Genomic DNA, 25,218 nt, shown 5'->3' on the forward strand with positions numbered 1-25,218 from the left:
TAGGTTATTTTTATAACCTGTTTTCTTCCAGAGTTAATTCAATCCTTTTTTTAAACTTTATAAATTTTTAAATCAACAAATTACTAACACTGAAATTTGGATTGTGATTTAACTAAACTGAGCTTTGAAAGAAGATGACAACATAGTTTCTATTCTAAAACCATTTTACATAGAATGTTGTTAACACTTCACCTTCAATATCCAGTTGATTTAAAATGTCGGCAGCTACTGCATCCACCTCCAATTCACAGGTACTTTGTGGCTCAACACCTTTCAACATTAAAGAGCTGTGACAACATAAATATCACAGGTTAATTTTATCAATACACTGATTTTGAAACATGGATCATCATTTTCTAACTGCACTAACATCTAAAATATTTCACGGGGAACAGAGTGAGTAACTGAATACAGAATTATCAGTTCTTATCCTCTCCTGCAAGTCCTTAAATTAATGGTCATATTCAAATCTAATTAGATGAGAAACCTGTATCTTCAACTTAGAGGGTCTAGCTTTTTTCTTTTGTGGGAAGAAGAGAAAAGACCTGGCAAACAACGCTAAGTACAATTACAATAATGTTCTCCTCCTCAAATACAAGATGAAATGTTCTATAGAACTCAGCTAATAGGACCACACCCATAGGCATGATCTTGCACCCAGAAAACACAGTGGCAAGAATTTTTCTCTCTCATTCATAGTTAAGAGCAATGCAAAACACTTTAACATTTACAGATAAGAGAAGTGAAGCAAAAAATATTTTACTTTTCAGATTTTTTCTTTATGCTGGTGAATATTAACAGAGCATTAACAACCCAAACACATGCTGAACTAAGGATAACTGGCTTGGTGAAGATTTAAAATACTAGAAACAGATTCAAGGTTGTTGTGCAAGGATCTTGTAACAGCTTCCTGCTGTGCCTTTTCAGAATTGCAGAGGTCAGTGACCTTCCACCTGTTGCTGCCAGTGAACCACTTTTAAGAGGTTCATGGAGGAAGCTAAGAAAGAGAAACCTTTTCCCAGGTTTATGTGAAAGTCTGTTTACCCTTTAAAAACTTTTAGGGAAACACTGAAAATCCCCTCAAAGCTCTTCAGGACCATTTGTCTGGGTTAATTAGTCTGGTGATTTAGAGCACCTAGTTGTACTCCTACATTCCCTGACACACACAAAGCCTCAAAAATCTCAGCAAGATTATAGGATAAGATATAATTCCTTAACATTTTCAATGCTCTCTAAGTTTTGAATAGAATTTACTATAACACAGGAAGGTAGTAGATGATGTAATAAAAAGCTGGAGATTCCCGACACTTCTTTGAAAATTAAGTATTTAACTATCTAGAAATATAAAATCCGAAAGAAATGTAAAATTAAATTCCCTCACTTATGTTGCAGTTACGTTATGTTATGTTGCAAGCTGAGTGATCTGGTTGACACTTATAAGTGATGGGATGAGCTTGAGAAATGGGTCTGTGTGAACCTTGTGAGGTTAAAGAAGACCAAGTTCAGGGTCCTGCACCAGCACTGGGGCAACCCACAGGCTGAAGGACTTGGGGGTACTGGTGGAGGGAAAGCTGCTCATGCGCTGGCAATGTTTGCTCACAGCCGAGGCCAACTGCATCCTGGGCTGCATCTAAAGCTGCATGGCCAGCATGTCAAGGAAGGTGATTCTGCATCCATCTCTGGGGCTCCCAACATAAGATGGACATGGACCTGCTGGAGCGAGTCCAGAGAAGGGACACAAAGATCATTAGGAGACTGGAGCACCTCTCATACGAAGACAGATTGAGAGAGCTGGGGTTGACCAGCCTGGAGAAGGCTCCAGGAAGACCTTCCAGCACCTTCCAGCACCTAAGGGGGGCCTACAAGAAAGATGGCAACAAACTTTCTAGTAGGGCCTGTAGTGATAGGACAAGGGGTAATGGTTTTAAACTGAAAGAGGGTGAGTTTAGACTAGATGTAAGGAAGATTTTTTTTAAACAATGAGGGTTGGTGAAACATTGGAACAGGTTTCCAAGAGAGGCTGTGGATGTCTCGCCTCTGAAAACATTCAATGCCAGCCTGGACAGGGCTTTAAGCAACCTAATCTAGTTGAAGGTGCTCCTGTTCATTGCAAGGGGGCTGGACTAGATGACCTCTAAACGTCTCTTCCAATTCAAATTATTTTATGATTCTATGCACACTTTTAAGGACAATACATTGTCATCACTTCCCTCTCTTCCCAGTTAAACCATCAGTTGAAAAAGAATTCCATAAATACTTTTCATGTCATTCACTTTGGGTGTTCATCAAAGCATTTAAACAGAGCTGGCCTCTTGCCTGCACAATGGGTAACAGGAACTACAGGCAAGCTGAGTCCTGTATTTTGATCCCACAACAAGAAAGAACTGCAAGATCATTGGGAAACAAGAGTGAGGGAGGAGGCTGCAAAAATTGTTGGCTCCCTTCACAAAAATCAAAGTATTTCTGGGAACAAGCAAAAAAGGGACTACAATATATAATGGCCACTGATATCAGAAATCTGGTAAAGATCAGCATTTTACTTGTCTGGAGGATACAACAGCAAAGCTCTGAGCTTTCCACTTTTGTTAATTTCCTCTTTTAAAAGAATACAATAAAAACAAACAAACAATGAGGGGAGGAGCAGGGAAAAAGAAAGAATGAAAGTTCTTGAAAAGTTTAAGAAAAAATGTATTTTAGGGTTAGTGACCTATTTCTGAAGAGTTTGTTTCATGACCAAAACCATTAAATGAAGCATTTGCCTTTCCTCTGACAAAGACAGCTTTCTATTCTTTTCCCTTCAAGTAGTTAGGACACTTTTTCCAAAAAAATCTCATGTCTTGGTTTCTCACATCCCCATCAAGAGTGTGGTCAGTGAGTTTTTTTGACAACTGATCAAGACCAAAGACAAAATTGTCCAAGAACCTTCCAAATAATCAGATTTCTTTTTTATGAGAGATTCTAATATGGATTTATCATATAAAAATAACACTAAATTCAACATTGTTGAATTCAGAACAAACTGGTAGTTGTCAATGTAACTTAAGTATTTTTCCATAATAATATTAATTTGAAGCATATTCTTTGTCTGCAACTCATTCAAACAATTTGAGCAACTAGAAGCAGAAGAGCTCATTTTGCCCAAGCTCTAAATCAAACAGATTTAAGGAATCTCTTTGCCAAAACAACAGTATTCCAATTCACATGGCTTATTATTCGAATTACAAACACTGAGCTAACAAGAGTCCTTTTTGAAACAGATTTAAGATTTATCATCATAGTTGTCATTAACATTTTCAAGATGAAGGCAGGGTTGGCAGTCAAAACTGCATGCTCCAAGGACTGATGTGGAAGCTAATGAAGACATCTGACATGCAGAGTGAGTTCATAACACTTAAAAAACATCTTCTCAATACAACCAGTTCATTAGTTTGGCATTTAACATCCTTGTCAAGGTGAGCTGCTAGACATTTGCACTAGTTGAAGTCAGGGCAGCAGCACTACAAGCTTTGCCACATTCAGGTAAGCCACCAAGGCCAAGAAGCCATTTGTTCCCACTTCAGGAAGAGCCTCAAAGGGCTTATGAAAGCAGAGCAGATTTAACTGGCCCTTCTAACATTTTAATTTACGCTGATTAAAACAAAAATGTCAGGAGGTGAGGGAGGAGCACAAACTGTCCTGAAGTACAGTTATTAACATTATTACATGCTGCTTGGGAACTGTTTAATCTGAGTATTGTCAATAGTTTGGAGAAGACAGTATGAAGAAGTCAGAACATGTCTAGTCTCCCAGCTGTAGTCAGCTGAAAATATGAACTGTTTCAAGTCACTAGCAGTTGTAAACCCTTCTAAGATATTCAGAATGGCCTGTTTGACACAGATTGCCCTACACAACCGACTAATCACCTGCTTCATATCACAGGCATCAGCTTATCGTGGTTTATGTAATATCAAAACCATGATTTGAGAATATCTGTCCTAGAACAAGATTAGAAAAGAAGACTTAGTCCCAGACAAAGCGTCTAGGTTTCATTTTGTAAAAGAGAATGCAGAGAGAATTGTTCACAAGATACAGCTTGAATGCAGACACTTGAAAGGCAGGGTTAAGTGAAGTGGTATAGGAATAGAAGCAACCCAGCTGCAAAAGAACAAAAGTTTACTCTCCAAAAAGCAAGATAAATCAGGGTTGTGCAACACTGAGTTGCCATGCTAGGCTACTTGGGATACTCATACCAGTCCATTTTAAATTGCCTTTCATACCTATACACCATGCTGAAAAGCTGCAATACAAATCCATCTTACCTTTGTATGAAACTCTCCAAACACATTATTTTGAGAAGAGACAGAGAAAATGGTCATTATTTTTGAAGAAAATAATAGTTTGTTTGCACTATCCACTGAGATGATAAGTATAGTTTAGGATGAAACCTGTGCTCAAAGAAAGTACCATGGTTTGGTTTCTCAGATGCTGAGGCCATGAATTAAAGCTACAGTCAACTACCTACACCACTACATACAGCTAGATAGATCAAAGCCCTCAAAAACCTTGAAGAATGAACATCAGTGTCAGTTACCTAATTACCAATATTAATGACAGCCTAAGGAAACAAGTTCTGTGATGACCGCATCTGAGGGATTTATAATGTTAAACTGAGCATAGCAGACAGAAATTAACTTCATGAAGAATCTGAAAAGTGTCACTCAACTGCACTGATAAGGACTCTAAAATTTGACGTAATAATTTTCCATATTCTGTTCACAGAAGAAAACATGTCTCTGTTTTCAGGATGTTCCAGTGACTTCAATAACATGAACATTACATTAAAAATCAAATAGCTAAATAAAAACATGCACAACCAGACAAGTGAGAAAAGCAACTATGACATCCACAAACCTAGTAAAAATCTGCTAGACTGTGCAAAAGTGTTATGCGTCAGATGTCTCCACTTCCATATAAACTAGTGTCTAATAGCAAATCTAGGATTTTTAAAAAGTGCTTCTCAAAAGCAGTCTACCAGTCATTCTGCTTTTAACGCATCATGTCCAAGTGGTAGATTTGACTGGCAGATTATTTCAAGTCTGATGTTTACCAAAAAGTTTTCTCAATGGAACTCTTACAAGGGTTTCATCATTTATTATTACCTACTTGAGATATAAAATAAATGTGCCTCATGCGAAGAACTCCTGATGTCAAAAACTTTAGGATAGCACTGCCAGATTCAGGTGTCTACTGCCCATTTTAAAGCAGGCTTTGTAGGTTCCAAGGTAATAACACTGGCAAGTATTGTATCTAAAAGCCTTAGAACAGCAGGTATTCCTGGGCACTAGGGGCTTTGGACATTTGTCTACTTCATAACAGAATCGCTCTAGAATTACATTAAAAGACATATCCCTGGCTCAATACAGTATGCTAATCATAGCAGCAAGTTAGTAATTCAGAGATTTGCCAGGAGCATGACAGGACATAGCTAGGTTAAATACTGTTTTGGAGATGTGGCAGAGTAGCAAGGTGCTTTCTAGTACTGAAGAGGGAGTTCAGTTACCAAGAAACTTTGGCACAGTTCTCAAAAATTCTTTGAAATAAGGAACCACCACTGGCACTTACTCATGCAAAATGCCACCCATGTTACATACATGACTTCTAAATAGTACCAGAATCATAGGTACCCAGAATCATAGTTCAGCCAACTGATATACTGTGTTCCAAAGTCAAGAAGTGCCAAATCACTGGCACTGCTTCGTTAAAAAAGGGAACTTGTTAACTGCCACGTACAGCAAGGACTTGGCAGATACATGTTGGACTATCTCTAAAATGTATTCTCAATGTACACAAAACAAAGGATAATGAGGTCAAACAGACATCCCAGTCACTAAGAATACAAGACTGGCCTAGAAGTTTTGTGGTCTCAAACAACATTTGAATGTCTTTTCCCTCTTTCCTTTTTCTTGACATAACAACTAATAACTTCAGTGTACAGCTGAAAGGTAGGGAAAGATTTATGTGATTTTTATATCTGATATAAACAACAAGCAAAGAACTTAGAATTTCAGTGACAGAAGAAACTCCAAATGCTGCTGAAAACATTCAAGTGGTGAAATACAGCAAGTAAATTTGTTTTGCTAAACAATTCACAAAACAGATAATTTCTCTTAAACTCAACAGGACTGGAAAATAAAGTGTGGGGACTCTCCTGGTATTGCACGTGAAACTAGAAATCAATACAGCTGTTGATATAGCTACACACAGAAGCTAAATATGTTGGGAATACAGAACTCATTAAGGAAAGACAGAAATAAAGGAAGAAAGGTAGTTTTACAGATATCGAGTAATGCGGTAGACTGCAAAATTAAAAACAATTGAGTCACAGTTATTTTAAGAAACAATTACAAGGGATTCCTCAGATAGGTATCTCATATGATCTAGGTCCTAGGCAAGGTTGATCGTGACAATTATAGGTCCATTAAAACGACCTAGATACAAATTTTCAGAATTTGAAAGGAAATAAAGTAGGAAGGTAATCTGAAAGAGGGACTGCAGCATGGGTTTTATTACAAGAACACTGTTTTAAGTTGATGCCTCCCATAAATAATCCAGGAGAAATTATAACAGGCAATTAATTTGATGTAGATACAGAACAGAGCAAAATTAGGACTGGAAAAATTTAGGTTTTTTACTTTGCTATGGCATGTACATCCTACAGCATAGGAAAGAGAGTCATGCTAGAACACCTTTAATAAAAAAATTAATTTTCTAGACAAAAGAATGTTTGACACAGTATCATATGGGAAAAAATTTCAGTTGGAGAAGTTGTAAATGAGTTCCTAATTCATTAAAGCATTTTAAGAGCTAAGTAAAGATGAAATTCCTATTGGTTATATAAAAAAAACCCAGAGCATTGATAAAAAATTTGTAGAACTGAATTTGTAGAACTCAGTTTCTGTGACTGAGTCTACTTCACTTCTCATTAATATTTTTGGCAGAAAATGCAGCAGTGTGGTAATGAAATATGCTGATAAGACAAGCCAGTAGACGTAAGCCAGTATCAGAAAACAAAAGCAGGATAACTTAGAATTAGAATAATATAAACAGGATGAAATTTAAAAACGGGATGCAAGATCCTATAAGAACTTCCAAGGGATTCCAAACAGAAGATGCTCCATTGGAAAAAAAAAAGAATAGAATCACCTTGTACTAATAAATCCTAAAATGCTTACAAGCCAAAGTGGCATGATAAATGAAACTGTAAAGCGTATCAGGAACTACCAGTATCATTGCATACAGTGCTAGAGAGAATCTGTCTGGCATCTTATGTAGTATTCAGGCTTTATGTTCATGAAATAAATTCCTGCTGGCAAAAGTACAGAGAGTAAATATGCTAGGGAAATGGACAGGCTTGGATTTTCCCCATTACTGCTAACATTCCACTTCTGGAACAAGTGTGAGCGCCGGAGAAGGACTGGCACAAGTGAGGTGCTGCATCCCTGGCAGTATACACAGAAGCGTGGAAGAAGGCAGAAACAAGGCCTGTAGTTATAGCTATGAGGATGCATGCCTTGGCTCCTGCTATGCTGACCTCATCCCTCTCTGGTTTTGACAGCCAGGAAGTGCTACTTTGCTTTCTTTTCATCTTCCTTCCCCACATCTGTGTAAAGTAACATCAGATGATCCTGGTCTAATTTACAATCCAACCTCCCAAAGGTTAAGTAAGTTTTAAGTAAGTAAGTAAGTACTTATTTACAAGCCAAATACAGGTTGAAAAGAACTGTGAATGAAGTGTGTAGCCAAAAAGGAGAAGAAATAGTTGTCCAAGAACAACTGGATATAAAGTGACCACAAGTAAAATCACAATACAACTGTCAGATGAATGTTGTTACAAAATCTTCTTAAAGTAGAAGTAGAACCAGAAAACCAGATGCTACCTAATACAAGCTTTTGCACACTAGAAAAATCTGAAGTATGGTTTAAGGCATGCACTTCCTACTGGAGAAGCAAATGTTCCCAGAACATAACACTAGCGGGAAACAGGGAATATTGAGCCTGATAAGCATTTTGGAGGAGAATGACAGGAACCACCCTAAGACTGAGAAGACCACTAGATGACAGAAGGACCTGTCAAACATCAGGAAGCAGCTTAAAGAAGGAACTTGCTATGGATAAACTGTACAAATGAAAGTAGCTCCAGATACTGCCAGTTTATCTCCCCTCCCCAACTCATCAAGTCCAACTGTTAATCTAGCAGTGCTAAACCATATCCCCAAGTGCCAGAACCACATGTTTTTGTGAATACTTCCACAGATGGCAATTCCACCACTTCCTGGGCAGCCTATTCCAATGCCTGACTACCCTTTCGGTGAATAAAATTTTTCCTAATATTCAATCTAAACCTTCCCTGGCACAACTCAAGGCCATTTTCTTTTGCCCTGCCACTTGTTACCTGGGAGAAAAGACTGACCCCCGCCTGACTACAACCACATTTCAGATAGTTTTTGAGAGTGATAAAATTCTACCCTGAGCCTTCTTTTCTCCAGGCTAAACAACTCCAGCTTCCTCAGCTGCTCCTCATGAGCCTTGTGCTTCAGACCCTTCCCCAGCTTCGTTACCCTTCTCTGTACACTTTCAAGCACCTCAGTGTCTTTCCTGTAGGCAGGGCCGAGAACTGAACACAGGATTTGAGGTGCGGCCTCATCAGTGAGGTCATGTTACTTAAGAGTGATTACAAAACCAGAATCTGTGAACTGATGTGTAACTATTCTCTATAACTACTAAACTCTCTTGGCTCTTAATCAGAAGTCATTAGCTAGAAACTTATCTTCCAAAAATCAAAAAGTTGAATTTGCCACATATATTCCCATTGTTATGTCCTGGTTGGATTTTTCCAGCCATATACCAGAAAGTGTCAGATGACCAAAACTATACCAAGAAACTAAATAATGATAATTTGTGTCATATCAGCACCTTTTTTGAACATATAAGAGTCCTTTAAATGAGACTGGAATCCTGTATTACATACAAGTTGATGTATATAACAAAATACAGCACAGATTAAAAAAAATTGGCAAGCTGACCTTGGTATTTCATCTTCTTCCCATTCAATGAAAGATACATGGCTTGAATTTTCTGGCAAATGAATTCTATGATGTTTACTTACACCTGATGTATCACCTAGGAAAAAAAAGTAGAATGAGAAATTAAGTCATTTAATGTGGAAATATTTTTAAAGATATCATTATATAACTGTATTTATTATTTAATATTACCAGTACAGATGTTCCTAAAGAATAAATAGCACTGCATGATATCATCTTCACAAATTACTACACAATCATATAAATGATCTTTCTTTCTAACACGTAGATACATATAAAAACACATTCCTAACACACTGGTATTACTAGGATTAAATTTGTTGTGCTCTAGTCATATCTTAACCTAAATTCAATCTTTTTCTATTTGTACAAGTTTCAAAATAAATTGTACAGATTCTGATGTAAACTTCAGAATTCCCATGTGCTGGGTCAGAACCCAATGGAAATTAGAAGCCAAAGAAAACACTAAATTCTACTTCACACTTTTCCTCCCTCTTATTTGTGAGCTAAAAGAGAATATACAATATATTCCAGATGCAGTGGCTGTAGCAATAAGTGGAAACCTGCAATGAAGGCAGATGTCTGATCTACAAATAAAGAAAACACCATCTAAGTTTGCTCAGAGGTCTCTGTGTAAGGAAATGTGCTACGAGTCATGCTGGAGAAGTCTCCTCTGAAGATTTACTACCTCCCTTCGATTTCTGCCTGAACCTTCAGTCTTCAGAGGAAAGAAAGACAACATACACAGGATATGGCACAAGAAATCACAAAGCTCAGGAATGGAGGGAGGCAGAATGGGAGAAGACTTTGAAAATTACTTAGTCTCTCACTTCTATCCAAAAGACCAGACTGAACCTTGAATTTTCTCAGCTATGTTGATGTCACACACTAGCAGTTTTTTGGAACTAAATTTACCTTTCAGCCACAGCAAACACTTTCACATTTGTTAAAGATACACTAACTAAACATCTCAGTTCTCAGAGGTCTTCATTAAGTAAATATTTATTAGAACATGTATTTTTATTCTATAAATTTCATAATACTCTTGCCAATGTGAATTCCACTACTTGGACTAGCAGGGATAGGGATATGTCATATAGCAAAAAGCCCTGAGTACTACAATTACTATGGAAGCAACTGGCAAATACCATGCCAAAACACCTTAGAAGCTACAAACAGAAGCAAGCAGGCTTAATTAAATACGTTCCAGACCAAGCTTACTGCACCCAGACTAGTTCCTGCAAACCCTGCCTCCGCATCAGACTCTTAAGTGCACTGACATGGTACACAGACACTAAACACACATGAGATATGTGGCACTCAAGTGTGGTGAAGAGACACACCCGTGCTTATGCAGGAACTAACTCACATTTCAGCCACACCAGCACTGTTAACATCTAATGCACTGTGATGCTTAAGCAGGTGATTCCAGGAAGACAACACAACATATCTGATCCCATTTGCACAGATTCAGCTCAAACCTAGCATAGCTTCGCGTCTGTGCTATTCCAAAGTGATGATTTGTCCCTAGGCAGAGCTGGTCCAGGAAGAAACACAGCCATGTTTTTACTGTGTGGCACATCAGCTAATTCTCCCTATTAAAATGCAAGCTTACTAGGTATAGAAACGTCTCGTTATTTTTCATCTGCAACTTGATTATTCTGAGTTGACAAAACAGGGCTAAATAGTTGTATATTTTAAAGGAAAATACATCCCACAGCAGTTGTGCAAGTTTATAGGCCAACTGATGAAATATATACTATTATTTTTCAAATTTATTTGTATTTCAAATACCACACCAGAGCAGTTTTAGTGTATTGTTCCCTTTCTTCCCCATGAACCCTATTTTCGTATACTTCTAAAAATCAAGTCTCAAATTCCTGTATCAGTTTGTTTCTTCAGTAGAGTTACTGATAGGGATAGAGATTTAAGGATACTCAATATTCCCCTTTTCTTGATATAAAGATCTTTAAAGACAGTAGGAGTACCACAGACATGGTATTTGTTCTCAGACAACTGCAAGAGAAGTGTAGGGAACAGAACAAAGGACTCTATGTAACCCTTGTTGATCTCACCAAAGCTTTTGATACTGTGAGCAGAAAAGGTCTGTGGCAGATTTTGGAATGTTTAGGATGTCCTCCCAAGTTCCTTAAAATGATCACCTTACTTCATGAGGATCAGCATGGACAAGTCAGATATGGTGATGCACTTTCTGAGTCCTTTCAAATAACCAATGGTGTGAAACAAGGCTGCGTTTTTTTTCAGCATGATGCTCCAAAGGGCCACGGCAGACCTCGATGAAGAAAATGGTATCTACATCCGATATCGTACCGATGGAAGCCTATTCAACCTAAGGCAACTGAAAGCCCATATTAAGACCTTAAATCATCTTGTCCGGGAGCTGCTTTACGCTGATGCCACCGCCCTTGTCATCCACACAGAAGCAGCTCTGCAGCGTTTAACATCCTGCTTTGCAGAGGCTGCTGAGCTTTTTGGGCTGGAAGTCAGCTTGAAGAATTCAGAAGTTTTCTATCAACCTGCACCTTAGGAAGTCTTCCATCATCCCCATATCACCATTGGCGAATCATAGCTCAAATCACTCCAGTAGTTTAATTACCTGGAAAGCACCATCTCCTCAGACAGTAAGACTGACAAAGAGATAGACAAAAGGCTAGCAAAGGCATATAGAGCTTTCGGAAAACTCCATAAAAGAGTTTGGTGAAATAAACACCTGAAGAAAAGTACAAAGATCAGTGTTTACAGAGCCATAGTGCTGTCTACTCTTTTATATGAGTCCAAATCATGGGTCATTTACCGTCACTACCTGCGACTTCCAGCAACGCTTCCTCTGTACAATCCTAAACATCCACTGGTCAGATTATGTGACTAATACATCTGTTCTAGAACAGGCAGCAGTTACGAGTATTGAGTATTGAGGCCATGTTGCTGAGAACACAGCTGAATTGGGCAAGGATGAAGGACCATCGCCTCCCTAAGATCATGCTCTATGGCGAACTTGCCACTGGCTGCCACAAGAGAGGAGCCCCGAAGAGGAGATACAAGGACTCCCTGAAACAACATCTCAGCCTTGGCCATATCGATCATCATCATTGGTCTACTCTGGCCTCCAACTGGGAGGTCTGGAGACACACCATCTATAACGCTGTTGTTTCTTTCGAGAACGCACGTAGGATCACTCTTGAGGAGAAAAGACAACGTAGAAAGAACCGTGTCTTGTCAATCCCACCTAAGGAGTCTTTCCGCTGTGCCTTTTGCAACCGGACTTGTCGCATTGGCCTTTTTAGCCACCAGCACAATTGTAGCAAGTGTGGGTAGAGTCCTTCCCAAATCTTCGTTCGCAAAGCCTAGCCATGAGTGGCATGTGGTGCATGAACGAACTTGCAGCCTTCATCACTGTCCATAAAGACAAGGACTTGAGAAAATGAACTCCTGCATCTTCTGGATACAGGCTGATGAAGGCAGAATATTCCTGCTACTAACAAATTTGCCTGCTGGCCTCTCTCAGCCTCCAAAAGTCTACTTATCTCAGTGAGAAAAATACCCCTGGAAATAGGCTCCTGAGGCTGCTTACTTATATTTACAAACAGATCTATTACTGAATTTTAGATCATCATCTGCAAGGGAAGTAAAATGTTTGCTGCACATCTTAGGCAAAGGCTTTTACTGCCACCTAAAAAACGATGTTTGGCCTGGCCTGCATAACACAACTATACTTGACTGAAATGAATGCATACTCCCAAGACACAGACGCTGTGGAACAGGCAAGTAAGTGTGTCAGCTGTAAGCAGAGGCTGTGCCTTGTACACCTGTCCAACAGGTCTGAGCTTAGAAAGGGTTGCTATACAAGGACAGCAGTGCCTTTGTAAGGCTGTACCAGGGACAAACCATTTGTTGGTTAGCTGCTGTGCCAGGAGCAGTAGATAGTGATCCTGTGCCTGTCCAGCAGACTGAGGCTGGTTACTTATGGATATGTGATGTGGAGCCATGCAGAGCGGTATGAATGTTCCTAGGAGCACTGCAGCCATTATCTGATCAAGCCAGACAAGGCTGTCATTTCTTCCCTTTATCCCACTGGTTTCTTCCCTACAAGAATAGTTGGGTCCACTGGTCTCAGCCCACGCTCCTCTTTCACCCTCTTGTTTCCATTCAAGATTTAGGTCTCTCATCCTTAAATAAATGATGAAGGAGAATAAAAATAGCCTATGTCTTTAATCTATCACCTGAAAGAGAGGAAAAATAGCTATAGAAAAAGAATGGAAACAACTATTTAATATAATCACATTGAATGTTTCCAGATGGCTGCTTTGGACACTTGGAAGACAAAAGGTACCTAACTATACTTCCTCAGGACTGAAAATCCTGAAGATGCTCTTGTCCATGAAGAGTATTTTCCTTTAAATGAGAATTAATTATAAAACTCCATGCATTAGTCTACTGCTGTAATAATGAAACAAAATCAAAGTCAGTACGATTATTGCTTAGCATTTTTACAGGAAGATTCTTTACCATTCTTTTCAACTTCTGCATTAGCTGTAAGAACAGTTATGATCTAAACAATTCTTATTTTATTAAATTTTAAGTATGAAAGACATGGTTTTCCTGCTATTGTGTCTCCTTTATAATGAAGCATTTAGATAACATTAGGGACATTCTTACCAAACTTAATTTTTGTGTCAGTGTGTACATTCAAAATGCCAAACTACTTTTTTAAAATACTTCCTTTGCTCAGATGTTAATACTTCAAATTTCACCTTAGAGCAAATGGCCTTAGCACAAACACAAGCACTTTGATTAAAAACATTGCTTGTCATCAGAGCATAATGATTAGCCATAATTTTGCACAGACACTACTGCAGCAAAAAAAATAATTTGGACTGACATAACGATCAGAAACAAATATAAAAAAATTAAGCAACAGTATTAGTATGCTATCTTCCATGTCGATTCTTCAACTAAATAACAACAATTTTTAATCTTCTAACTTGAAGAGAGGTATGGTCACAGGTGCACTGCTGACTGAACATGTATTGTTCTTATTTGAGGAAGCAGGCTCTTCCTCAATCCCACACACAGGGACAAAAAGGAAAAATTATACACAGGGACTTGGTTTTCACACAGAAAGCAAACTTTAGGGAAACAACACTATACACATTCAGCCAAACTACAGCAAAAGTCCGACAGCTAGTGACATTTTGTTCAAAATAGTAGCTTTTTAGCCTTCAAAACAATTTGGTCTTAAGAAATAAACACCTTACTTTTTCTCCTTGCCTTTCTGAATTTGACAGCAGCCAGGTTTATTAAATTCATTCCATGTAAGTTGTAGTCTATAAAGAGTTGAAGGAGGTAGGGAATATGGGCTTCATGAGGCTGGTAAGATTTGTTCATTATGGCTCCACCTTGTAGAAGCTCACAAACTCTAAAATTAAAGATAAATTAGGACATAAACAAAAAATTATTCCAGAACAACAATAATGACACTTTATTTTATCAAAATATAAAAGATTTTTAAATTTTGCCTTAGTTGTATTTGTAACTTAAGAACTGTGTTTTCACGCTAAGAGATGCACAAAAATGATCTCTGCTAATATAGATAGAATATTTGGGTGTTAGTTACAAAGGAGCCTTGAATCCTTCAGCCTAAAAAGCATGAAACTCTCAGAAAAAAAACCATCCTGCACTGTTCCTGCAACTGATCCAAAGCCGCTGTAGGCCATGGAAATCTTTTCCACAAAGTAACTGTGGCAGATGTGTGCCTACACACCAGTAATAACTTCAAAAGTCTTTCTAGTTCTCCTTGACAAGTATATGATGACATCCTGTTTGGTTTTAAAGCTACATACTGTACACTCAGAAACGGTATTTTAACTACTCCCTAGAAGCATGACAAATCCTCTCTTTTAAACAGCTACACATTAAAAAATAACTGCAAGTATTTGGATAATTATGAATTGGTGCGATAAGTTTATCTCAAACTAATAGTATATATCTATAAATCAAAGAAAAGCACTAAGCATTTCTAAATGCAACAAACTGGGATTAAAAATAAAGTTTTCTACAACAAAAACAAATGGAATAATTTAAGTGAATTGTCAGTGCTTATTTGGATAGGAGCAATTCACCACAAGAAGCTCCAAATTTAAAAACTGTCATGTCAGCTATACATATAGATTACATTAATACAGAAATCTTAAATCATGCAAAATTCCACTAGCCTAGAAGAAAAATTAGACAATTCTATCTTATGATCACGTATTAGACCTTTTAAAAAAAGTTCCAGTGGGTACTAGGGGTTTCATTTTGTGCTTGAGAAATAATTCCTCCTTATTTGTTCCTGAATGTACTGAAACTACTGTGATAGTAAGATTGAGATCAACGGTGCTTTCATTTAACAGAACACTACTGAGAAACAGAGAAACTGTCTAATAACAAAAGCTATTCAGTTTTCTAAATGTATCTTAAATTTAATAATTGTCGCTGGAATCATAAACCTTTTAAGAAGTATCCAAATTTACTTCATAATATATGAAAGATGGCTACGTAGTTTTCCTCAAGAGTTGCAGAAAAAGTAACCAGATGCAAATTTCTCCAAGTGTTCAAGAACTACAGTTAACACAAGACAACTAAAGGCAAGTATGTTTCGGTCTTGCTTTCCTAACATGTTACTGCTTTAAAAAGGTTACTGACGTGTTTAAAATTAGCAATGTCGAAAGTGTCTTGAAAATCTTGGGACAATAATTCTGTAACTTTTATTTTGTTAAGCTATTGGTGAATCTTGTTTCAAAACTGACTTTTTAATTCAAGATATAAGGAAATCAGACACAACTTTGTATCTCCACATCTTTACCTTTTTACCATTGCAGGATTGTAAAGATAAATCTTCATAAACTGTCTCTCCTTTTCATGGTAACCATAAAAAGGCCTGGAGAGAAAGAAAAAAGCAAGAAGCTAGCTAGTTATGCCATGGCATTTATTCAAACACATTTTACTATAAAGAGTATTAAATTCCAGGGGGCAAAAATTAGAAGATAAACCAGAGAATGAAAACTTCCACGTCAGGCCAAAGGGGAACATTATGATTCTGTATAAGAATAAAAAGAATAGGGGCTATACATACAAAACTATATATTAAAAAAAATTAGAAGGCACATATGGCTTAACATCATTTCTAATTTTCCCCACATGAAAACACACTGATGGCACACCATCATAATAGTACTTTTAAGAAGATGGACTGCTTCAAAAACAGCCTTCACACTTTCTGACACATGTTGCAGCAAAGTCCTTAAGGACATTAATCCTGCAGATCAGGTGTAAATGAGTAAATATCAGTTGTATAACATAAATAACTGAACAATGCGAATGGCTTAGAAGAGTGAATAGCTGCCCATTTTCAGTGATTACTAATCACCTGTGCACTAAATGAGGCATGAATCCTGAAGAAAACAGGATTTGAGAATGCAATTAAAGAATACACAGAACAATGAATATGTCAAGAATAAACTGAGGCTGAACAGGCAACATTAATTCTGGTATAACTTGACTGAATTACTGACTTTTCAGCATCTAGAATTCTAATCTAATCTAACATGCTTGTAAAACAGCATGTTAAGGAAACAGGCCATAATTCAATGTGTTGGGTGAATGCAAGAAGTCAACAGTTTGCAGTAATCACAACCAAAGTCAACAGAAATTCAGGAAAGCATAAATTTACTTGTTACCTCTACAAAACAAAATAAAATGTCTTCATCAATAATATTATTTCAAAAAATTGTAAAGCAGATGTTTACCTGCTAAGTCAAATGAAATGAAGTTCAGTAGTAAGAGGGATTTCAGCCCTAAATAAAACACAAACTGAACAGAACCTCACAACTACTGTTACCTTTAATATGGTTAAACATGCATGCACACATTTAGTATGGCCAAAAGTTAGACTGAACTGATAAAAAAATTTTGTTTCTGATGTTAAAACCGAGCTACATTGAAAGAACAAATTTAAAGCTGCTAAGCTGAAAAGGAGATCATATCTTGTATATGATTCATTCTCTCTCTCATAGAGATAGTATAAACCTAATGATAGGTTATATACATTAAGCTATAATGGTTCATCCTCACACTGACATGGCAGCAAGGAGGACAAAATTTACAACACCTTCAAGGTTAGCTATGAACACCTTATTTAACTTCACAACAGACAAGGACAGAATATTTTGCCTTTTTTTTATTCTTGGATCTCCACTATGTTTGGACATTAATGCAACAAAAATTTTATATTAAACTTACAGAGGTTTAACAAACACTTCTAACACAAAACAAATCTTTCTGCTAATGCAGAAGGTCTCCAAGATAGGCTTCTTATCACAGAGATACTATATCTCTGAGCAGAATCTGTCTCAGGTGAGAACAGATCTGTGTCACTACATAAACATGTCTATCTACCCAGGTGAAGATGGAGATATATTTCAGTTAGGCTCTTGCACAAGCAAAATACCTGAAACACTCTTTCCTATGCTGCTTTGAGGCAATGAGCATCAGACTTTCAGTAATGGCTGTTTTGAAGCTCTAAGACAAGGGAGGTGAAAAATAGGCACGTTCTCCTAATTTCTACCGGTTATTTTCTTATTGATTCAAGTAAAGATTGTCTTCAACAGTTTACTCTGCCCAGCTTTCACTGTTGAGATGAACAGTTATACTACAATTTACATAGTTCCCACAAAAAGAACAAAATTAAGGAATTTGGGGGGGTTACCTTACCTGTTACTGTAAAAATAGTGGAAAGTTCTGATTGAAAATAAAAACACCTTATTGTAGCCACTTTACTACCAATATCTAGAAGCCACTAAAACTGGCTGGGACCAGAAATATTATCTTCCGACTCTTAACAATTAGAAAAAATGTATTTCATAAGTGCAAGAAAAAAATAAGTAAAAGATAGTGCTGCACAGTACTGAAAATTAGCATTTACACTGCTTTGAAGATGAAAAATTGCATGCATGTATAGACTACTTGTGTTCCTCCAAGACAGTTTCCTATTATTTGCTATGATTTGACATATTTTTTCAGCCCTTGATTATGCAAGATACATAAAAATTAACTAAGAGAATCCTTAAAATGTTAAAGGTCAATAATAGCATGTAGTTCCAGCAGCAGCAGAAGCTACACCACATAAAACACAACAGGTCAGCCTGGTAGATAAAGAAATGAATGTTTAAGAACCTCCACTTCATGGCCTGTACTGCTGGAAGAATCAGATGCATAAACATGACCTGAACTGTGGAGGTCATTTTAGACAAAAAACAAAAGGAGACCTAGAGTCAGTCTTCTGCAAGGCATGCCTGGTCTTGGGGAACCTAGAATAATCCACAAAGGTAGAAAACAGTGCAACAGCAGAAATAAAAACAACAGATTTGGAAAAATTATAGGCACTAGGATACAAATTTAGGTAAAAAAGGTTGTGTCAAGTGGGTTTTTTTTGGAAAACCTGTTGACTATGTTAAAGTCAAAGCAAGTGAGAAAAGTTACTTAAAGTTGTACAGGCCTGTATGAAGACATACATGAGGGGAAAGAAAAAGGAGTGGCACTGCAGTCACCCAAGTGCAAAGTAAGAGCTTCAATGTAGTACAACTGCAAAACATTTCAAAACAAATAACAAAATCCTAACAGGTCATACTTACATTCCAGATACTAACGACACTTTGAAAACATGCTGAACAGTAGAAGATGGATTGCCTAAAGCCACATTAAGGGCTCTGTCAATGCTGAATGCCACTTGACGAAGATGGTATTCTGGATGCTGTCCAAAACCATCATATGGTATATAGAGGTAAGGAAAGATACCATGTAAGTGGAGACAAGTCTTCTGACCTGAAAATAAAAGGGTAAACATTTATTTTCTAACAACTACATCTTTTTCTTCTTTTAAGGAGTCACCAAATTTGAATTTTTTCATGTTGGTTTCTGCAGATAGGATAAATTTATGAAACAAATGCGGTATATTTCAAACAAGAGGTATCAATGTAGAGCAGTTCTCACATTTGATTAATTGACAAAACCAACACAGAACAGATGTGGTTACATGGCATACATAGGATTACACCTGCGTAATAGCAGAATTCACTACTAATTATTTTTTTGTAGTCATAACACAACACATTCCTAAGAATAATTTTGCATACTGAGTCAGTGTTGGACAGTTAATGGTTTCTCAGCCTTTGTGAAATTTTTTCAGTATCAAAACTCTTCCTATTCTTCACTGGGATGAGCACACAACCTCTAAGAAATTAAAAAGAACGTCCTGAGCACCTAGGAGGCCATTTAATATTCTAGTTACTAAGGCATAAATTGAGATGTGGAAAAAAACCAGGTGACTTTCAGCTTCTAAAATCTGTGGATCCCTGAGAGGTCTCTACTGTATATGCAGATCTCTAGACTTCTAATACCACACTTAGTTCTCAGCATTAGCTTCCACAAGTCTGCAGTAACAGCAGAATGAAAGAACACACCATGAAAACCTTTGTGCCAAACCACAGCCTGAGCTCCTCATTCAGACAAGGTAGTACAGTGATGCAGACTGGGATCTCCCAAACCTGCCATATCTTTTTTTTATTGGAGGGGTGAAGGGAGGGCTAGTCTCAACTGCAATGCATGTTCTCTGTTCTCTTAGCACAATACAACAGAGCATGCATTCACTGCTGAAACAAACATGAGATCCTGCTCACAACCTTTTCCGTCCCAAAGACCATTCATGACTCTTCACCGGCCAGTGAAAAACTTTCACAGAAAAATACTATAAGCACATGTTGCTGATTAACCCATCACCACAATGATAGGCAGCACACATCATTTTGCATTGTTTGGATGAACTCCCTGCACGAGGACAACAAAACAGGCTGTGCTTTCATCAGCCAGGAGATAAATGTTAAAAAGAGGCAGCACAACTTCACTTGTCCACAAGACCAACGAAAAGACTTCCAGAAGTCCACTCTTTCAAACTGAGATTATTGTTCAGCAGGTGGACCTTGCCTGAAGTAGTTATACTCATTCATACCCACATCAGTGCACCAGTGGCCACCCAGTGAAGACAGCTCTAGATCCATTAAAGCGCAGGCAGAACAGAGCTCCAGTCTCAGGACTGCCTGCAAACCTTTTACACCTGTGAAAAGCATGCCTCCAAATACCAATAACAGCATAGCCTTTTTTTTTAACTGGGGATTAGATTTATTGCTTCTCAAATAATGTCTAGAAGGGAAAAAAATGCTCAAAGGATGGTATTACGAGTCCATTTTAACGGTGAATTTTATTCTTCTTGCAAGTCAACTCCACCAAGCCTCTTCATCAGTGTTGAAATACAATCTATATAAGCATTCATAATGTTGAGGTCATCATCTAGGAATTCTGTTCATGCCTTTAAAGTATCTCAGGAAAAGAAAATTCATATTTATGTATCATGTTTTTCATATAATAATACACTAAGAAAAAGGGGAAACTAAAGACAGAGCCACTACGAACTAAAGGTTTGTTTGGGGTCTTTTTTAATGGAAAAAAATAAAGCACAGTAAAAGCTTTATATCCCAAGAAACTTCTGCCCCCCTAAGGTGGAAAAAGTAATTTATTAGCAGCATGTGAACTGCAAGAGGACTGATTTGTGGAGTGATAGCAAACAATTTATTTTCTGTACCAAGCCACTAACAAATCTGAGTGTTTACTCATGGTTGTACTTAAGACTGATTTTGAAATAAAGGCTTCCCCCATCCAAATATAATTAACAGAAAATTAATAGTTGTTTAAAGTTCTACAGTTTCTCTATTCAAGTTTGGTTTGTTTGTTTGTTTTTGGGAAGGGTTTGAGGTTGGTGGGGTTTTGTATTTTTGTTGTTGAGCTGGAAGGGGAGTGGGTTGTTGGTTGTGGTGGGGGTTTTTTAATGTATCCCAGGATCAGATTCAGGGAGAAATTCAAACTCCTTCATATATATAATTTGTCTGAATGCCCACCGAAGCCTTTAAAAAACAAGTGAACAAACCAACTCACCCCAAGCTAAATCTGATATTGGAGCTACAGACTATGAATTCCTGGCAAATAAAGAGGTCTATCCCCCCCCATGAATTTTATAAATTCAGGTGTTTTCTACCTATGGCTTGTCAGTCAGAATCAGTTATGCATTTACACTTCTTTTTGCACTAATAGCTATAAACTCTCTTTTTGATACTTTAAAAAATAGCTTTAATGGTTGCTCAAGTATTTTGAGTTATAGTTAATCTATGTACCCCTAGAACACAAAATTGCAAAGCACCAGAATAAAAAGAACAGTGAGACAGCCTAAATTTACTATACCTAAATTAAGGTTCCTTTCAAGTTAAGCAGCTATTTAACAGTTCCTGCTGAACTGAAAATATAATCTTATTGTTGAATTAAAAAAAAAGGACACATACAAAGAATGTTTCCTTCTATTTCCTTCTGTCCCCTTCCCCTGCACTCCCCTTTATGTGCAAAAATCCCATGAAAAACACACTATAGTTTAAAATTGAGTAAAGAGTCAAATTACCACTTAACTCCAGGGAAATCTTACAGAACATATACACTGAGCTGCTCTTCATTTTTGATTCTGCCAAGAAAGCAAACAAGTTACTGCTGATCTAAGATTACTATGAGGCCAGTAGCTGTCAAGTTACATGGGTTTACACAGCTACTTACTTTGATCCTTGATAGTACTGACTTATTTATCACGATTTTTGATTATACTGCTATTTTTACTTACACCCACATTACTACAAGTCGTACTCTGCTAGTGTTAAGAACAGTCATTTATTTCCATCGTTTAAGTAAAAGCATCAAAGTGCACCAAATGTCATGGTATTGAGTTTGAGGACAGACTCCAGTAACAGCAACCATGGTTTGCACTAAACCATTACAAATTCTAGTGAATTCTTTCCAATAGAGCCACAAAGACAAAACAGATCTACCCACTGAGGATTTCAGGTTGCAAAGACCCACCAATTTACACAAATTAAAAACTTGGCTTGGGAAAAGGTTAATGAGTTTTATGCTTTAACTATGCTACTCTTAAATTCCTGCTTCTTTTCAGAGATATAGAGAAGCAAATTTGTACCACTAGAACAGCACCAACTGCTACAGTGCCCACTTACAGTGACCAGCTGATGTTATTTTTTATCTATTCATCAGGTTCTTTACATCTGTAGAATCATTGGAAACGGTGCTGGACAGCAGATTCTGCATATGACTGCTCTCCTCAGAATTTCCAGATACAACACTGGGTGACAGATGGAACAGGCCACTAAAATGTTTTGTTCTGTGGTCTCATCATGGACCAGTTGTGTATGTTCATCAAAATCATTCTGTACATAAATGGTACACATGATGTCTCTATTATAAACAAATGAACATAATGTGCACATTAAATGTAGTGGGCTAGTGGTGACTACAGGTTAGCAGCCAGGACGAGGATGCTGACCCAACAGTTTCTCTGACCTACACTCTCTAGAAGAATGAGGTCTGCACTGCCTGATTTATCTGCAGGTCACAGATCGAGCATTCCAGTACAACTCAAGGGAACTGCTAAGTAAATGTATGGAAATCTAGAAGTAAAGCTGAAGTTTAATCATGAGTCTTTGTAAGGCACTGAATGAAGCAGTAAATGAAGGAACACAAAAAATGCTGCTGTAACATAGGATAAAAAAGGAAATACACAAAACCTTGAGATATTACAAGATACTCCACTAGGAAACTGGCTATTTTCTCTGCAAAGAAGACACTGCGAATGAAACGTCAATATAGATGAATAGCCATAATAATAATGAATCAATACTTCAAAAATAATATAAATGCAATATTTCATACATTATAGAAAGTGAGCCCACCACCAAACACATACTTAGAAAAGCAAGTGGCATAAATATTACTGAAGTATTAAAATATAGCATTTTGCAGACTTGAAATCCATGAGACAGAGATTAAGAAAGAGTCTGGTATTTTTTCTGGAAGATGATTGCCATATATATTACTATTAGGAGCACATACCAAGCATAATTCTTGAGTTACAAGAAAAATCTGTAGCAACCCTAAGACAGGAAACTTCAATATTATCAGAAGAGAACTAGAGTCAGTACAATAAAGAAATGCAAAGATGCCCAACAACTACTTAGTAAGATATAGGATGTCTTCTGAGGTCTCCTGACCTCCAAAATGCTCAGCCACACATGATGATTTGGTACAGATAAAACTGAGATGCAATCTACACAGAATAACAGAATGGTTGAGACTGGAACGGACCTCTGAAACTCATCCTGTCCAGCCTCTTGCCCAAACTTATGAACACCTAATTTCACAGTACAGTAAGCTAGAGAACCCAAGGATTATTATTCAAGTGTCCTCAGAGAAGTGCTATTTCATAATTTGAAAACATTGACTTTGGTTTTAACTTCTAAAAACTTCTTTCTACTGGGATCAAATTGGACGAATTTCTGTACAAAAGAAAAATGTGAAAATTACTAATAAGGGAACTTACTGTATTCTCCAGTTCAGGAACAAAGTCTGCAAACAAGACAGACATGGAGCACTTCAGGAGTCATTGCAGCTAGCACATGGAAATCTGTATATACATTCAAGGAGAAGATGGAAATCCATCTGTTCTAGATGGAATTCCACACAGACATGACTACCTGCTGGCTCATATTCCATCAAGGGGAGAGTTCCTGCAGACACTGTCTCCATTTATCTCCTCCAAAAGACTTATTTCATGTCTGAACAGAGCATGTGGATCACAGAAGCCAATCAGGTTGGTCAAGCATGATTTATCTTGAGTGAATCCATTCTGACTTCTCTACTATTTCTAATAATAAATGAGAGTATGTCCTACAGTTGTGATACAGTTTTACTAACTTCTCATAAATGACACTCAAAGCCATTTATTTAGCTCCTATCCTGTAATTCTTAATTTAGGAACCGACTACAGAACCCTGGCAAGCTGAACTTAATAGTGGAAACATTTTGAATAGACATCATCTCCTTTAATATTTAGAAACCAAAAACTAAATCTAGATAAATATGACTTCAGAAAACAGTTAAATGGTGGTCTACATGCAGATATATTTTGCTGTGTTATTTCTGCTATAGAACAAGCTGATTCCATTATAAGAAACTAAGCAGAGCCATGGGGAACAACTACATGGAATGTAATCCTACATGTAAATGAACAACCAGTATTGTCGAAGCTGTCCCTAAAACTGTTATTTTAATTGCTGAACTGTGATCCATTTCTCCCAGACCATTGTAAAATACAATGAGGGTGGGGTAGGGTGTGTTAAAATGGAGAATGCAGCAGCACTTAAAAGCATGGCAAAAGCCCAAGATTTTAGGAAAATTCTCACTGGGGATTAATAAAAAGATGTATAAGATGGAAGACAAAGGGCTTTTATACATTTGCCATCCATTAGAAGTACTTTAAGTGTCGTTTTGTTAAGGGGCAGGACTAATTAAAAATGGGCAATATTAGCAGAAGAAGACACGCAAACACATCAAAGGTGTCACTACAGGATGCAGAAAAGGTTAGGCAGTTATAAGGGATTTCCTTCCTTTAACAGCAACAGTAAAGCAAAATCATTAGAAAGAAGACATGACACCACTATCTTAAAAAGATAATAGATATTTTCAAGTAACTATTGAACTATCTAGATTCAAAAATATTTGAGAAACAAACTGTGAACTGTAATGCCTACAGAGATGAGAAAACCAACAATCCTGTTGGAAAAACAATTCTAAAAATGAAAACTCATAAATGGGATAGACATTAGAACTCAATTTCATAGTAATTTCTTCACACAATAAAAGGTACCATGTTGTAAGCAATCTCACCCTTTCTCCAGGAACAAGCTTTAGAGAGCAACATCAAGTTCTAACAGGAGTACTTTATCTACCCTGCTAGGTAGATGCAATACAAACATCTTGCACACAGTTTAGGTGGTGCTTTTAAGTTTAATCTATTTCGCTTACTGGGGTGGACTTGTAAAATCCCTGATCACTGAGTACCACTCAGAAATGAGCTACTGAAAATAGACAGAACTCAATTCCTTTATGGTGATAACGCAGCCTATGAAACTATTGT

At 37.3% G+C, this 25,218-nt stretch overlaps 1 protein-coding gene across 2 annotated transcripts in view; it reads right to left on the reverse strand.

Annotated features, from left to right (window-relative positions):
* The window catches only part of REV3L (REV3 like, DNA directed polymerase zeta catalytic subunit), a 126,661-nt gene that overhangs the window by 61,137 nt on the left and 40,306 nt on the right, over positions 1-25,218 (reverse strand). For both annotated transcript variants that reach the window (XM_027632941.1, XM_027632947.1), the window contains exons 2-6: positions 18,776-18,965; positions 15,949-16,023; positions 14,360-14,520; positions 9,063-9,159; positions 193-287 (exon numbers count right to left, since the gene is read on the reverse strand). In XM_027632941.1, coding sequence (XP_027488742.1) covers positions 193-287; positions 9,063-9,159; positions 14,360-14,520; positions 15,949-16,023; positions 18,776-18,965 — 618 coding nt within the window. The remainder of the gene's footprint in view (positions 1-192; positions 288-9,062; positions 9,160-14,359; positions 14,521-15,948; positions 16,024-18,775; positions 18,966-25,218) is intronic.

Source organism: Corapipo altera, unplaced genomic scaffold, assembly GCF_003945725.1.
Source record: "Corapipo altera isolate COAL_440 unplaced genomic scaffold, ASM394572v1 2b, whole genome shotgun sequence".
Classification (NCBI taxonomy): Eukaryota; Metazoa; Chordata; class Aves; order Passeriformes; family Pipridae; genus Corapipo; species Corapipo altera.